Source organism: Phalangium opilio, unplaced genomic scaffold (assembly GCF_054372755.1).
Source record: "Phalangium opilio isolate 3A_F unplaced genomic scaffold, DU_Popi_V2 ptg000079l_1, whole genome shotgun sequence".
NCBI lineage: Eukaryota > Metazoa > Arthropoda > Arachnida > Opiliones > Phalangiidae > Phalangium > Phalangium opilio.
Window position 1 is genome coordinate 4,052,339 of NW_028324187.1, and position 15,866 is coordinate 4,068,204.

The 15,866-nt window shown below is 33.8% G+C and overlaps 1 protein-coding gene across 3 annotated transcripts; it reads right to left on the reverse strand.

The window, feature by feature from the left end:
• Positions 1-1,363: 1,363 nt before the first annotated feature.
• Positions 1,364-15,822, reverse strand: M6 (neuronal membrane glycoprotein M6). Of its 3 annotated transcripts, XM_089845719.1 has the most exons (9): positions 15,434-15,822; positions 15,238-15,304; positions 8,634-8,799; positions 8,115-8,147; positions 7,495-7,654; positions 6,780-6,936; positions 6,542-6,690; positions 2,663-5,119; positions 1,364-2,508 (listed from the first exon to the last, which is right to left on the reverse strand). In XM_089845719.1, exons 2-8 carry the CDS (start codon positions 15,239-15,241, stop codon positions 4,994-4,996), a joined length of 795 nt encoding a protein of 264 aa, XP_089701845.1. In that variant the 5' UTR covers positions 15,242-15,304; positions 15,434-15,822; the 3' UTR covers positions 1,364-2,508; positions 2,663-4,993. The 3 variants fall into 3 exon arrangements, with proteins under 3 accessions (XP_089701845.1, XP_089701843.1, XP_089701844.1); XM_089845717.1 differs by lacking the exons at positions 15,238-15,304; positions 15,434-15,822 and adding an exon at positions 10,159-10,697; XM_089845718.1 differs by lacking the exons at positions 8,115-8,147; positions 15,238-15,304; positions 15,434-15,822 and adding an exon at positions 10,159-10,694.
• Between the last annotated feature and the right edge of the window lie 44 nt (positions 15,823-15,866).

Genomic DNA, 15,866 nt, shown 5'->3' on the forward strand with positions numbered 1-15,866 from the left:
TTGATGCCTTGGAAAAACCGCTTAAAAAACAATATTTTTGCAATGATTGAAAAAGAAAAATTTAACAGAAATTTAATGCGGTTGCTTTTTTGCTTGGATCTAAACCCTATCATACATAAGTATGGGTCTTACGCTATGGGCATTGTCCATGCGAGAAAAGAATTAACGCGACTGCTGCGCCATCTTCATTCTACAAGATATTGCGAGTAAATAATCTGAACCTCCTTCATTGGTATAGTCTTGACCACCTTTTCTTAAAACGGAACATCCATTGTGGATCCAAAGACAATAGAAAAGACTACAAACAAAAGGAAATTGTGGACTTGTAATACTGCTTCCCCTCCCCTCCTTCCTGGAAAAGGGTCTAAGTCCTTCCTTTATATGGACCTTGTCGAAAGAAGCAAACATTCAAAGGCTTTTTTTTTGTTCTTCTTTCTTGGGGCACCGATAGTAACTTTAATGGATCCCTCTGCGAATTGTTTATTGTTCGACCGGTGTAAAAAGTAGATAGACTCTAAAGAGTTTGGACAAGTGACACTGTGACATCTTGGGAAAAACGGACACATATCTTGATGCCCGTTTCCTTTGGGGCTCAACCCCTCAAGAAAGAAGACAGGAAGAACTAAGCTACAGGGTCAAGTATTGTTATTTTAACCCCTTGAAACATGGACGGAGTTTCCAGCGCAATCACTCTGGACTCTTTACACTGTCAGTGATAATAGCAAAAATCGATTCTTCCCTCTTTTTTTATTAAAAGAATTTTGAAACAAAAATCAAGACGGATGAAGGAAATCTACATGATGTAATAAGAAGTATGTAATACATCTCTTCGAGAGAGAAGTGTACCACCACAAAGCGAGTGGGATAATTGTAACACGGTTCTTCCCAACATCCTTATACATTTGAAGCACGTAAGGTTACTAAACCGAATCACATAACGCGATAAATAGTTCCCTCATCATTACTCTATTAGCGCTGCTTAATTATTTGCCAAGGCAGCATGCGCTTGTGGATTTTTGTCCCACGTCAAGACGAGCTAGGTTTGTGGGTTGAACAGTTATAGAATTCACCCTATCACGGTGCGATGCCCATCTGAATTTTGATGGGAGGGAGAGCATGCAAAAAGGGTGCATGAGCCTGATAAGAATCATGCTACGTACCTGAAGTATTAAGTGGATACAGAGTGTCATACTTCTTCTATTATCACCTTTAATTCTGAAATAACCGAAAGTCAACCTTAACAATTTGGGGTGCTGCCTTTATGGAAATAAACCAAGCCTGTTGCAGTTCAAAGACAGAATTGTCCCACATGAACTGCAGGTACTTAATTAGTCATAAAAATTTATTGACTTTAATTCCGGGATGAAAATGAACATTTGTTTATTGACCATGTCCTACTGATAATACCATCAAACAACAATGTGTAATACAATGCTATGATAATTGTTGTCAATTGTATTGTATTTTTCTGTCCATCATATTATAATAATTGGCAAGGTGGGAAAATGGGGAAAGGGGTAGCAAATTATCACTTGCAATATAATAATTAATAAACATCTAAAACTGTCATCATCATGAAATATACAATATTCGCAATTTGTGGCCCAGCGCATTGCTTAATTCATATATAATAATAATTATTATTTTTTCGTTAATATTAATTGTTTATAATACAATAGGCATTAATTAATTAATTTTAAAAATAAAAATGTGTTTGAATATGATAACGAACTATTAATAATATTATTATTTTTATAGTAGTGTAAGGGTAAAATAAAAAACACTGTAAAACATGGAAAAATGGCATTTAAAGCTACATATAGGAGCGTGATTAATATATATTTAATATACTTATATGTTATTATAGATTTGCAATGGACGGCAATGCTGAGAACAAGCGATATATTTTAAAAACTACTTGTGACCATTTTTTTTTAATCTAACATCTACGCAAACGTTTTAAGGGATGTTGGAATAAACCTGAAAATATCTTTTTAACGTTACGTTTTTGTTCATAAATAATTTCGGTATATTTTTTAAAGATTTTGATTTCGGTATAATTAGATTTAATTTTTTGTTTCATTATGGTCAATTAACGGCAGAGAAAAAAATAAAATTTCAAAGAGTTTAAACAGATTTGTTATTTTTTTGGTTTTAGTCCTTCGTAAATGTTTTTTTATAAAACTACTTTATGTTCTTGTATATTTTAATTCATTATACTATTTTTTTTGGCAAAGATTACCCACACACCTTTATTTACTTGTACTTGGGGGGAAAATGATTTGAAGTCATTTTTAGGCCAAAGCTATTTTCAATTAGTTTAGCTAATAATAATAATAATAATATTATTCAACCCAAATTTAATTTTGATTCCATAGGTGAAAGGTTAATATTTAATCTTTAGGCCTAACTCCAACCCCATTACCTTGACCTATATTAATAAAGTTGTACTTGGGGTGGGGGAGAATGTTTTCAAGTAATTTAAGGGCCAAAGGTCAAAGTTCAAACCTTAAGCCTAAACCCGATATATGACCTATAACAAAATAGGTCAATATTTAAAATTTAGGTCTAACCCCACATCAATATTTGACCTATAGGGGGGTGGAAATGGTTTCAAGTAATTTAAGGGCCAAAGGTCAAAGTTTGAACCTTAAGCCTAAACCCGATATTTGACCTATAACAAATAGTACCAATAATTAAAATATTAGCCTTTACAAACTGTAAGCTAATAATACACAACCCAAATTAATTTGGTTTTTTGATGCCATAGGTCAAAGTTCAAACTTTAAGCCTAAAACCCATGCAGTATTTGACCTATAGTTAATAACTTTCAATACCAAAAGTCAAAGTTCAATATTTAGCCTTTCCAAACTAATTAAATTTGTAATAAGCTTAGTCTAAAGTTGCCTATTAATTAAGCTAAAATTAAAATAAATATAGTTAAATTCATCTGGTTTAAAACTTTAAATTAAACCAACTTTGTTCATATTTCTTGAGCTAATCATTTTCAGTCTTAAAACGTGACATGTTTGTTTTTACCTCAAATTTTGAGTATCCGTCGACTTGTATATTAGTGAATGAATTAATTACTTAATTTTAAATGTTAATTAACACGAAGCACCCAGTGTCTTTACAGTAGAAGTGCCACACAAATTTTCTTCTCAACTAAGTGTGTCTTAATTGCTCGTTAACTACATTTGCTTAATTTAAAATCACAGTGTTTTAATCTATTGCCTCAAAACTGGTTTAATTTTGATGAACTATTAAATTTGGTGCCAAAAGATAATTTGAAGAATTAAAATAATTAATGAGAAATGAATGAAGAAAATATTTAAGAATAGGCTTAATTAATTTAACGTCAATTATGAATGAATTTAACTTAAATTTAAGTGAGAAATATGTCTTAACTATGGAAAAATTAATAAACTATGATAACTAATTAAGTAATTATCTAGTTTTAAAATTTCCCTGACCTAATTAGTGTATTTAATTAGTGTTTAAAGTCAAATGTGTGAGGTGTTAAAAATTGTGTAAGATTCCAATGAATATTACTCTCTAGTAAATATTTTAATTAAACTCGTCCCCCAAATTAATTACTTTATTAATTGGATGAAATTATTTAATGAAAAGAGATCAAATATGAATTAGATTCACTTCAATCCTGTGTTAGAAGAACCTTAAGTTACAACTAATTTGAAGAAAGAACTCCCTTCAACTAATTGTAATTAAATTTAAATCCTTGTCTAAATTAATTAATTAATTATCAATTAATCATGCATTTATGTACAAAAAAAAACAAAAATGAAGTGAAGTAACGTAACGTGACGTGACAAGACTAGGGATTTTAATAGTTTGTGTCAATTTTAACTAAACCAAAAAACTTTCTCAGGCACTTCGTCATGTGTTAAAACTCAAACTGTATCCTTTTTCTTTAATTAATTAATTAATTAATTAAAGTGTTTTAAACTTAACCTAAAGTAAACTTATACTGAAAATTCATTAAATTCAAAATAAAAATAATTAGGTTCCTATTAATTAACTTGGTTTTCTATGAAATAACTTTGTTCATTTTAAATTTAATATATATGGAAATGAATTAAAGTGTAATATAATCGATTAAAAATATGTTCACCACAAAATAACTAGCTAGTAATTTTGAACAATACTTTCGCTGCTCTAAAGAGCGCAAAAGTAAAAATGAATTAATTAACTAAATTAAATTAAAATCCTTAAGGCCTAAAATTCTGATATCACTTATTTAGGCCTAAAAAAATTAATTAAGGTGTGTGAACAAAACAAAACAAAACAAACCTTTCTAGGTTATCTATAAAAGAAAATAAAATAATGAGACAAGTTTCCCCACCATTAACATTTGTTGTATTCTGGGAAAGGGGAAATAATTAATTAATTGTCTGAAAAAAAATTATATATATATATATAGTTTATATGTTCAGTTATGTACCACATTTTCATTTTCATTGATTGCTATGTACAACTTGAATTATCTATATATAGTACGATAATATAAACTAATATTATAATTGGTCTAAATAATATTTAAACAAACTCTTCGTCATTTCTTTAAATTTTCCCCCAAAAATGTGTGAAAAATACGGAGGAAAATTAAAAAGAAAACATTTTTAAAATATGCCAAGAAACCTTCAAAAGAAAAGACCAAATTAATTAATTAATTCAAATTAAATCAAATTAAAGTGGATTAAAAATAATTAAAATAAATAACCCAAAATGTAAATAAATTTTGCAGGAATGATTTTATATCAGATGTGTTTTTGTTTTCGTTTTCTTTTGTTTTTTTCATTGCAAGGGATGGTTTGATTTTTTTTGTCGTTTTGCATTATGAATAAAAATTTTTTTTTTTTGGTAAATTTTGGTCGTTTAATTATGTAATATAATTAAACTTAATCTAATGTCGATAACCGCTGTATCGTCTGGTACTACCTGTCTCTTCTTTAAAGATTTCTTGGCTTATGTCCTAAAACCTGTCTTTCAAAGTTCCCATTTCAGTCTCTTGCAAGTACTGAAGCTCCTGCAAGTCTTGCAGTTTCTCGTTGTCCTTAATGTGAGCGTAGTTGGCGGACAAGCACATTAGGTAATGCACCTTAAATGACGTCACGGTGTATTTTAGATTTACGTATGGAGGGGTTTGAAATTTAACCACCCATGATAAGAGTTCATACATAGCAATGGATTTCGATAAACTGGTAATAAGGCTTCATGCAAATGAGTTCGCACTATTATAGAATAAATATTTCGCACTACTACAGCAAAAACCAAATTTCGCACTACTACAGCAAAAACCAAATTTCGCACTACTACAGCAAAAACCACGTTTCGCACTACTACAGCAAAAACCACGTTTCGCACTACTACAGCAAAAACCACGTTTCGCACTACTACAGCAGAAACCAAATTTCGCACTACTACAGCAAAAACCAAATTTCTCACTACTACAGCAGAAACCACGTTTCGCACTACTACAGCAGAAACCACGTTTCGCACTACTACAGCAGAAACCACGTTTCGCACTACTACAGCAGAAACCACGTTTCGCACTACTAAAGCAGAAACCACGTTTCGCACTACTACAGCAGAAACCACGTTTCGCTCTACTACAGCAGAAACCACGTTTCGCACTACTACAGCAGAAACCACGTTTCGCACTACTACAGCAGAAACCACGTTTCGCACTACTACAGCAGAAATCACGTTTCGCACTACTAAAGCAGAAACCACGTTTCGCACTACTACAGCAGAAATCACGTTTCGCACTACTAAAGCAGAAACCACGTTTCGCACTACTAAAGCAGAAACCACGTTTCGCACTACTAAAGCAGAAACCACGTTTCGCTCTACTACAGCAAAAACCACGTTTCGCTCTACTACAGCAAAAACCACGTTTCGCTCTACTACAGCAAAAACCACGTTTCGCTGTACTACAGCAAAAACCACGTTTCGCTGTACTACAGCAAAAACCACGTTTCGCACTACTAAAGCAGAAACCAAATTTCGCTCTACTACAGCAAAAACCAAATTTCGCTCTACTACAGCAGAAACCAAATTTCGCACTACTACAGCAGAAACCAAATTTCGCACTACTACAGCAGAAACAACATTGCACTTTTATGGCAGAAAACATTTCGCACAAAAAACAAAATTTTGCGCTTTTATGGCAGAAAACATTTCGCACAAAAAAACAAAATTTTGCACTTTTATGGCAGAAAACATTTCGCACAGAAACAACATTTTGCACTTTTATGGCAGAAAAATTATGCACTATATTTTGAAGGTACTTTCAGGAGAAGAGGAATATTTTAGAAAATTTGGAAAAAATGGGAGATGACATTCAGGAAGGAACATCATGGAGCATTTATCATAAAACTCCACAATTATTTTGCAGGAATACTTAGCATCATATGGAATTATATTTAAGATACTTAACAGCAATAAATCACTGTAAAACTTTGCCTGTATGAACCCCATCAGAGTGGTAAAACATCGAAATAAGAATTGAAAGTCTTACCAGACTCAGCAAGACCAAAACGCACGCAGACAGAGATAATATAAACATGACGAGTGCTTCCTCAATGTAATCTTTGCAGAATTCCTTACGTTTACCTTCCCCACACATTTTGAGGTGATTTATATCAGTCGTGTTCGGAAACATGAAGTCTTACGAGTGAAATGTTTATATTAAACACTAGCAATTAAGCCTACGAACACCAAAACTACACTACGAGAAGAAAATCATCACCACTAACCAAACTGCGTTAAATCAATACATCTCTTCTCAGGATCAGGTTCGTGTCTTAAATCATTACACATTCCCCATAAAACTGAACAAATGAATGTGCAAACGACGATGACCCCAAGTACGATCAACCAAACCAACTCCAACAAGTAAGTAATGATCAAGAACTAAAGAATGATGATAATTACATTCTTTTAGATATCGGAAGAAAGAAACTCGCGTTAAATATAAACCTAAAAAACTATTTAAAAAATAGGCCAAAATAGACCTAATTTCATCAGGGTTCATACACATTTTGGAAAACAAATTTCCCTGAGATTTCCAGGTATTTCCCCATATACTTCCCTGAATTTTCCAGGTTTTTGGAGCAAATGTTAACGAAGGAGGGTGGGACAAATATGACTATAACATAATCAAAGGACATCCCCGTATCTCTAATATAACCAGAGTTATGAGCCTCCAAAGTATAGTGTAATGTTAATCCTATGGAGGATGTGTTATATTGAACATTTTGCTTAATTACTCGGCCCCTGTTTGACGCAAATTTCCCTGATTTCCCTGAATTTTACTAAAAATTCTAAATTTCCCTGAATTTTCCCTGAAGTTTTTGTCAACTATTTATTTCCCTGATTTTTCCAGGTTTTCCCGGTTTTCCAGGTTTGTATGAACCCTGTTTCATTTAGAAATAGTTTTTTCAGGTTTATATTTAGAACCCTGTTATTTACAGCTGCGCAAGATATCCTTCCGCCAAGTCGAGCCCTCCAACCCCGGTAAACCTTTTCTCTGGTAGGTCCAGTGGCTAAAAATCCGACTAGGAGTAAAACTAAACTTAGGAAGCCCATGGCAGCGCCGACAATGATGAAGACAATTTGAAGATCGTTCAAACTGAAAGTAATTATCAAGGTAAAACATTACTTTTAAAATACTTGACGGAACTTTGAAAGAAAATCCAGTTAGTAACTATCAAGTAAAACTGTACATGCTTGAAAATATAGGCCAAAATATCAATCAATCAATCATATCTCTGAATCTATATTGTTCTGAAATAATGGTACTCTTATCTACATTAGGGTAAACGTGCGAATAAAGCATGGCTACGTAACACTACGATATTTTCAAAATAATAAAATAAAATGGATAAGCAAATGGAGTGAAATTTTAAGTAATGACGTCTGAGTGACGTGAAACCAATGAAAACAACAGCAAATAAGCAATGCAGAAACAAAAGACTGCGATAAAAAGCAGAGTTTGTGCGTGTATAACCGACATTCAAGCAAATTTAAGGCATTTTCCATGAACTATATATAATAGTTCATTCTCAAGAAATTTGTACACCAAATCTCACCTCGTTGAACTGCGTTCCTCTGGACCAATGTAGCTGACCATTTTTTTTTTATATAAAATAAGATAAAAAAGGACCCAAGAAATAAAATGTGCAAGAGATTTAAAAGATTTCACCGATGGGGAAAAATTAAGATCTTATTTCTACATAGTACTAATGTTATAAGTAATTTTTTAACAAAAAAAAGTATCGAAGCCAACAGAAGTTACCAGCAAATGATAAAAGGTGGGTGAAAAGCATTAATAAAACCAACAAACCAAAAATAAGTTGTACATCGGTACCGGTATCAGAATACCATAAAAATTTTAAGAGTATGGGATTTCTTTCATTTTTACGGTTAGTTAAATTAAATTAAATTAAATTAATTTCATAAGATAATTATCTAATTATTTCCCTACTTGGATTGATTATTTAATTAATTAATTAAGTAAATTAATTTAATCATGATAAGCATAGATGTAGAATAATAATAATAATAACAATAATAAAAATATAAAAGACTTCATGTTGAAATTCACTTACCCATAAAACTGGAACTTGAAAACGCTTTCAAACATTTTCAAAGAGAGAGCAACACCTCTGTACATGGAACCAAGAAAGATTCCAACACCAGCGCAACATAATATTGTGGCAATCAACGTGGCATAAGGGATTCGTGATAAACATCTCAAACATCCACCGCAACAAGCTAATTAAAAGAAATTAATATTAATTACTCAAAAAAAAAAATATTTTAAATAAATCTAAAATAGGGTAATTGCAGCCCTCTGCCTTCGACTGTATTAATCTCTATGGGGAAATAACATGGGGTGCCATTAGTCTTTAGGTCAAAAACGTGTCGTGATAACTTCCCCAAGAGTCCCAAAAAAAAAACCCTAAACTTACAAGGCCTTTTAATTTTTTTGCCGGTATATTGAAACCACAATTTTTTCCAATTATCTTGGTTCGATCTACCACCACCACCACCACCTCCACCACTATTTTCTAAACCGACCCCTGAACCACAGGGACCATTTAAAATTGATCTCAAATCATCGCAACTGGTACTCCATATGGGTCCAGTTGGTGGTAAAAGCAAGCAATGATCGCTCCAATTATGTTTAGCAAATGTCTCCATTTTTAATTTGCAAGTCCAGCATTGATTGACTTTATCCCTAATTATACGCCGGTGCATTTCATGATTTTTATAATTACAAATATTTCATGATAAACCCTCATTTAAGGAGGGGAAACTGCATCTAAAAGAGATGGCAGACCCGGTTAGCGAACATCGAACATCGAAAATTGAGCTCAGATACTTAGTATGGCTTCACATAATTGAATTAACACACAGGCTTGCAGGGGGTTAACAAGTTATAAGTCAAGTCAAGTGTAGCCATATTAGAGCAGGTGGTGAGCGACAGTTCAATTCAATTGCTTTTGGAATCATAATTTTCAATAGGTGTGTGTGTGCTAAGTTTAGACTGGACCAGGGGGTCAGATATTATCAAAGGTATGATGTTTCGAATTTTTTCGCCCACTTTATTCATAGGGATTATCCTAAGTACTTTGAAATTCAAGGTTTCATTCAATAGGGAGCTAACAGTTCTGACCCTGAAACGTCACACCCTTCTATCTCTTACTGGAGTTTCATCCCCCCTAATGGTTGGAAACCGTATTCTGTACGCAAGAATGCCAACCAGGGGGGGGGGGGGCTGAGTGACGTCAGACTATCTCTTCACCCCAGCCAGTTGTTAGCTCCATATAGAGTGCTGTCAGAAGCGCCGGTGTGACGTCACCCATGCTGTTTTCCCATAAAGAAAAAACGGTAACTGTCATGGCCGTCCATTGCTAAAGGCAGACTCGTGACGTTCAACCTTGGATCTGACGTCACAACTGACAGCACTCTATACAGATTAAGGGAGTGATGGCCATGGAGGATTTTGGAACCCAACCTGGTAAATTACCCATCCAGGTTTGACCTTTTGACATATATTTAACCATTTGTCTCAATTGTCTGACCCCTACGCGTTATTTTAACTAGTTTAAAACCGGTATTATATCTTACATGAACAATGACACCCTTTTTTGCTGGTTCCAACGACGGGCATGCTTGAGTAAGAGTAGGTTTTGCCAAACATTTTGTTTTTTTTTTTTTAGTTTTTTGTAACTTTCAACTTTGCCTCAGTTCTTACGTAGTTCTTTTAGTTTACGATTGTTCCGTTTTTATGGACAAAAACCGTGGGTCAATAACACGCGGTGACGCCCTAGATAGCGTTAAATTTCAGTAGTTTGTACTGTGGACGAAAGGTTTAAAAAAATCCGGTCAAGATACAAATGCTTATGCCGTGCGTTCGGCCGACGGCCGCCGCCTGAGAAAACTACTAAGCCTTGGTCACGAAACCGAATCTTGTGTTTCTTCCGCTTTACTAACTCTAATAATGGTTTTAAATCTATTCACTGATAGCGTTCGGTTATTTTTTACCGTTATGAACTTAATTTACATTAAATTAGCCACCGACTTTGATTAATTAACTGGTTTTGAACTGCATCAGACGTTTGACATCATTCAATATGAACAAATTGAATATGGCCGAATCGCATTGGCGGTTACGGTTAACGTTGGCTGCCTCTTGGGATAGCCCCCTAGATCGCGCGCCTCGGCGGACGAAGGCTGCTCGTGCTATAAAAGCCCGTTTAATCGGCCCAAAAACGCGTATCAATTCTAAGATTTGAACCAGCGAAGGCAAAGAAAACGTATTCCCTTCGATTATAGGCTAAATACTTTAATTACGTTCCTTTCCCTTCATATTTTTTTACAAAGAAATTATGAAAAAGAGACTTTAGAAACTTTGCACGAACATAAGAAGCCTTATCTCAAGAGATTTGAACCAATATTATCAAAATTAGGGCCCAAAATGGGGTTTCTCTTATAGACGAGCATGTCAAATTTGAACTCCTTCGATTTATCAAGCGGTAATCCACGATACGTGCTTTATAGAAAGATAACTATTCGAACGGGCTTCTCTAGCGCGTGCAACCTACGTCCGCGAGTCGCGTGATCTAGGAGGCTATGCTTTTGGGAACGGCGCGCCAAAATCCCCTTTTTGATAAGGAAAGATTACACTTTGAGCGGCAACGCGTCTATCACGCCCGAAAACCATTAAAAACACAGGTAATACGCCTAAAGCTATGTGAAATTTCTCAAAGTGGAAGCGTCTAGGGGATAAAAATTAGAAAGAAATACAACGGCGCCCCAAGATCATAAAATCGAAATTTGTTTAAGACATGGAGGAGTGAAACTTGCGATAATGGAGTAGATACTACTAAAAGCATGGAGCAATAACATTATAGAATTTAATATAATTTTGGGGGGAAATCTACCACGTAAGAAATTAATTATTATCATTAAAATTCGTATTGAATTTATAGCTAAATTGAAATTAATTTTGTTTTGTAAAAAATAAATCTAAGAAACATTTCCTACATAATAAAGTCGTACCTTTGTACCAGAGTTATTATATTTATGACTCAAATTAAAACCAAACAAATTAGAAAAGAAATCGTCACATCCTGTTTTGTGCCGGTTCAATGATACCATAAATCATTGTTCTTTCTCGTTTTTTAGGCCTAACTATTGGAGCGTTATTCCTATACCTAACCTAGATGTAGATGCTGCAGTTAATAAGAAAGTTTTCTTTCTTGTATTTGAAAGTTTCAATTGTATTTTTAGCTTCGTCACAAGAGAGAAAGAGGGGAAGGGGAATTGGCTTAGACATAGCTAGCCTAGGACATAGTTGTTTCAGACTATACTCTACTGAAGTCCTGGCTGGCATAGGCCTACATGGCCATGAATAAAATTACACTTTAATTGCCGTGTACGGGTTTTAACATAACTAGAAATACCACGGCACGACATTAAATGAGAGTTTACGAACCTTTTGATATTATCTTTCCAAGAGACATTTTTTAATTCTTAACGATGATAACCACAATTAATGTATATATAGAGACTCGAAGAGAACTAAGTCTATTATGATAACTATAGGCTGGGTTTTATAATATCACAATAACGTTATCTAAGGAACAGCAAGGGAAATTGTGTAGGATGTGGGTTGCGATTAAAACTATTTCTTGTTGAACTTCGATCTTTATAAATGCAGGTGTAGTGTTTCCGAGTGCTAGGTTTCTTATTTGCTAATTTCTGACGTAATAAAAATAAATACCGATTTCAAAATGTACCGAAACTGGACTGTTCTACATATGACCCCTTAAAGGGAGGGTGAAGTGGAAAATCAAGTGATTTTTTAATCGATTCTTCTACTAATTATAAGACCAATCTGCAGAGCATCCAAGAAATGATTTTAAAATTCAAATTAGGTTCAGATTTTATGGATAATTTGAAATAGGCCCTTCCGACCAATCACGTAACGCCCTGCCTTCCTGTTAACAAAATTCTCGTGGCACGCTCCATGCCGAATGAAATTTAGGCGCGAGATTTGATAAAATTTGCTCGCGATGTGACAATCATCGCGTGAGATGTAGAGAGTGCCACTAGAATTTTTTAACAAGAAGGCAGGGCGTTACGCGATTGGTTGGAGGTCCTTATTTCAAATTATCCATAGAAACTGAACCTAATTTGAATTTTAAAATCACTCGGAGATAAATTCCTGGATGTTTCACTATGCAGAATGGTCTTATAATTAGTAGAAGAATCGATAAAAAAATCACTTAATTTTTTAAATTTCCACTTCACCCTCCCTTTAATATGGAGCCAATTCGGGCTTAACTCCGCCCCCAGCGCCATTATGGTGGTGTTTTTTTACAGAATTAAAGCTATAAAGGCCCCTACCCTTGGTATGTTTTTAGCACTAGTGGAAGGTAGAGTGACGTAGTTGCATGACATATTACTGTCAAGTCCCTATTAAATTAGCATTATCTTTCAGTTAATTAACTCATAATTAGTATAATTAAAATTATAAATTCAGCTAGTAAGAAACATTCCAATATCCTCAATCGTATAGGCCTATATTTGTGTATTTCTAGGTCGAGAAATTTAAATTTTTTATACCACGAATCCATTAAACTTTAACTGGTTTAAGACAATCAAAATTTCACAGTTAGTGACGTTCACTATTTCCTAGTGTAGTTGTCCGTCCGTTACCATATAGCGTTACTTAACTCTTACGAGAGTGCATGCATACTCCACTTTACAATGAAAATTATTTCTTTTTATTTTTCTCAAGAAGCCAATATTAGTCACGGTTTACCGATTACTACGCTGTTCCCGTCACGTGATGTGGATACACACAGACACAAACACGCCCCCGCGTTTATGATACCCAAGCTATCAACAAGAAGAGGCTCTCATAAACTTGATCAACCGAAACCAAATAGCAAGGCATTAAAAAAAATTAAACTACATAAGATGAAATTCCGAAGAAACATTGACTTAATTGGTTAAGGTTATTTCCCTATAATTTTGGTTAAGCCTTTTTCGTTCTACGCGTATTGGTATCATTGGTTACGGATGGGGTGGGTTTTTTTTCCATCGAAACCTTTGACTGTTTTATGACGTTGTACTTCCTCATTTGATATTTGAAATAAACAAACGATATTTGACCACCTTATCAAATGTTTTTATATTTATTTTAAGCTATGTTTAAAGTATCGGCGGTCTAACATTCTACAATTAGAAATTTGTACAAGGGAAGTCTACAGCTTCTGACAGATGATATCGGAATGTCTCTCATCTTTAAGTTAAAGTGCGGGTGAAATGAAATTCGTAACTAGCTAAATTTTATTTTATACATTAAAATTTAGGGAAATTTGCTTCATTGATTAATAATAGTTAAGTTTGACTTAATTTTTATAAGCTTTAATTGAATTGAAGTTTAATGACTCAAGTCAGGTCAGGTCAGGTCAGGTTTTCGTTCACCTTTCCTTTGTTAGAATACATCGTGTCTAGCCCTATCTAATACTAAGACTGCTAAGATATTTTCAAGTACGGGCCCCTAGCTGTTTCTGCATGAATAACAATTTACCTGCGCATCTCATGAACAAAAAATAAAAAAAATAAAAATCAAATGCAGGCTTGCAGGGGGCACATAAAATAATCGCCTAAATATCAGCGTAACAGCCACAACAAAATTTTCAACTCAATGTTGGAAGAAAACGATTAGAGATAAAATACGACCACCGCCTACTCTATTCAAGTTGTTCAGTTGAATAAAGAGGATTCGGAGAAGAGGTAAAACACCCATAAGGTCTGACACCTATTCCCCCCATTAAACAGTATTCAACAGTTAAAAGTGAACAAAGGTATGAAAGTAGAATGACCCAGAACGCCTTACTGGAAGGCTAGCTTTTTCTGTCCGTTTTAAAAAGAACATTTTCACTAATGTTCCACCCATATAAAAAAAGAGAGAAAACGTTTTTCACGTAAAATCGTGTCCAGGGTATTCTTCAGTTCATGGATCACGAAATTCGCGTGTCTTATGATAAACTTCCTTTATTTTTTTTTGCTTTTAGAACATTTTTTTGAGGGTGGAAAATGTTTTTTTTCTCTAAGTTAAACTATCTTAGTCAGGTGTTAAAAACCTTTCTAATATATTCCTTAAAACTGCAGCCGGTTTTTAAAAAGGAGTTTTTAAAGAAAATAATCTATTAAAACGTTTTAAAAACGTTGTCTAATTGAGCGTAAAAATTAATAAGGTGAAAGCGGAAAAGGCCTCATATTTATTGAGGAGGCATGATTGAACTGTATGAGCTACCGAGAAAATTTGGTTACTAGGATTATAATATGGTTTAAAATTTAGTTTAAACTCAAAACCAATTATTCTGTGCCCTGAATTATAACTGTTGATAATATAAGATTTGCTCAATTAAAACTTTATGTCCCAATGGTCAAGAAACTTCAAATTTAACGATAACAAACATTTCTATCTTTTCATTTAGTCAAGTTGAAACCTTATTTATGTTGTACAACTATTCTAAAGCTATTTCTCCGTTTAAATCAGTTAAATTGTGGTATCACATATAGGCCTAGGCAATGCTTAATAGGTTATTTTAACTTAAGCAAACATTTAACTCTAACCTAAATAATATACCACTACATGCACAACTACTGAAAATAAATTTAACTCACCCATATTTATTTAGAATGAATGAGTCTAGACTCTTTGGCAATAAAAATATAGTTCGGTTTGGAATAACTGTAAAATTAAGTAAGATTAGTTATTTTGAAGTGAATTAGTTTGAAGTGAAGTATAAGTAAGATTAGGTTAGTTAGAAGTGAAATACAACTTAGATTAGGCTTAACGTTGATTATTTGAAAAGCTTACCTTTTATTATAGTTAATCCACAGTTAATTTATTCACAACATTCATTAATTTCACTGAGAAATTAGTCATAACAGTAAGCCTAATGTGAAAGTTAACCCTCGGCACTTTAGGCTATATTTAAAGGTCTACTTCCGAAGTTCCGATGATGAAGATGATGGGGACTTTAGGGAGTCCTGGCTGTCACACAAACGATCTAATTTAAAAACTAGAGCACAAGGAGTATCTTAAAGTTCACCGTTAATTGTGAAGGTTAAACTGATTATATTTGACTTTATTAGGAGGATTATTTCCGCGCAATGAATATATTTTAACGCGAAACATTGCAATTAATTACGCGACTTGCTTTTGTAGCACTTGCTGAATCTGTCCACAGCTTCATCACCAAGCAAACACCACCAAACACCAACTATAAGCTTGATGAAGTTGGCGTGCC

Bases quoted from the DNA above. Each gene is read 5' to 3' on its own strand.
- M6 (XM_089845717.1), bottom strand. From the start codon at position 10,231: ATGTTTGGCAAAACCTACTCTTACTCAAGCATGCCCGTCGTTGGAACC. The intron at 8,148-8,633 runs GTAAGTGAATTT...AAAAATGGTCAG, and splicing joins TTCAAGTTCCAGTTTTATGG to CTACATTGGTCCAGAGGAAC. The intron at 5,120-6,541 runs GTAAGACTTTCA...ACGTCATTTAAG, and splicing joins TTTTGGTCTTGCTGAGTCTG to GTGCATTACCTAATGTGCTT.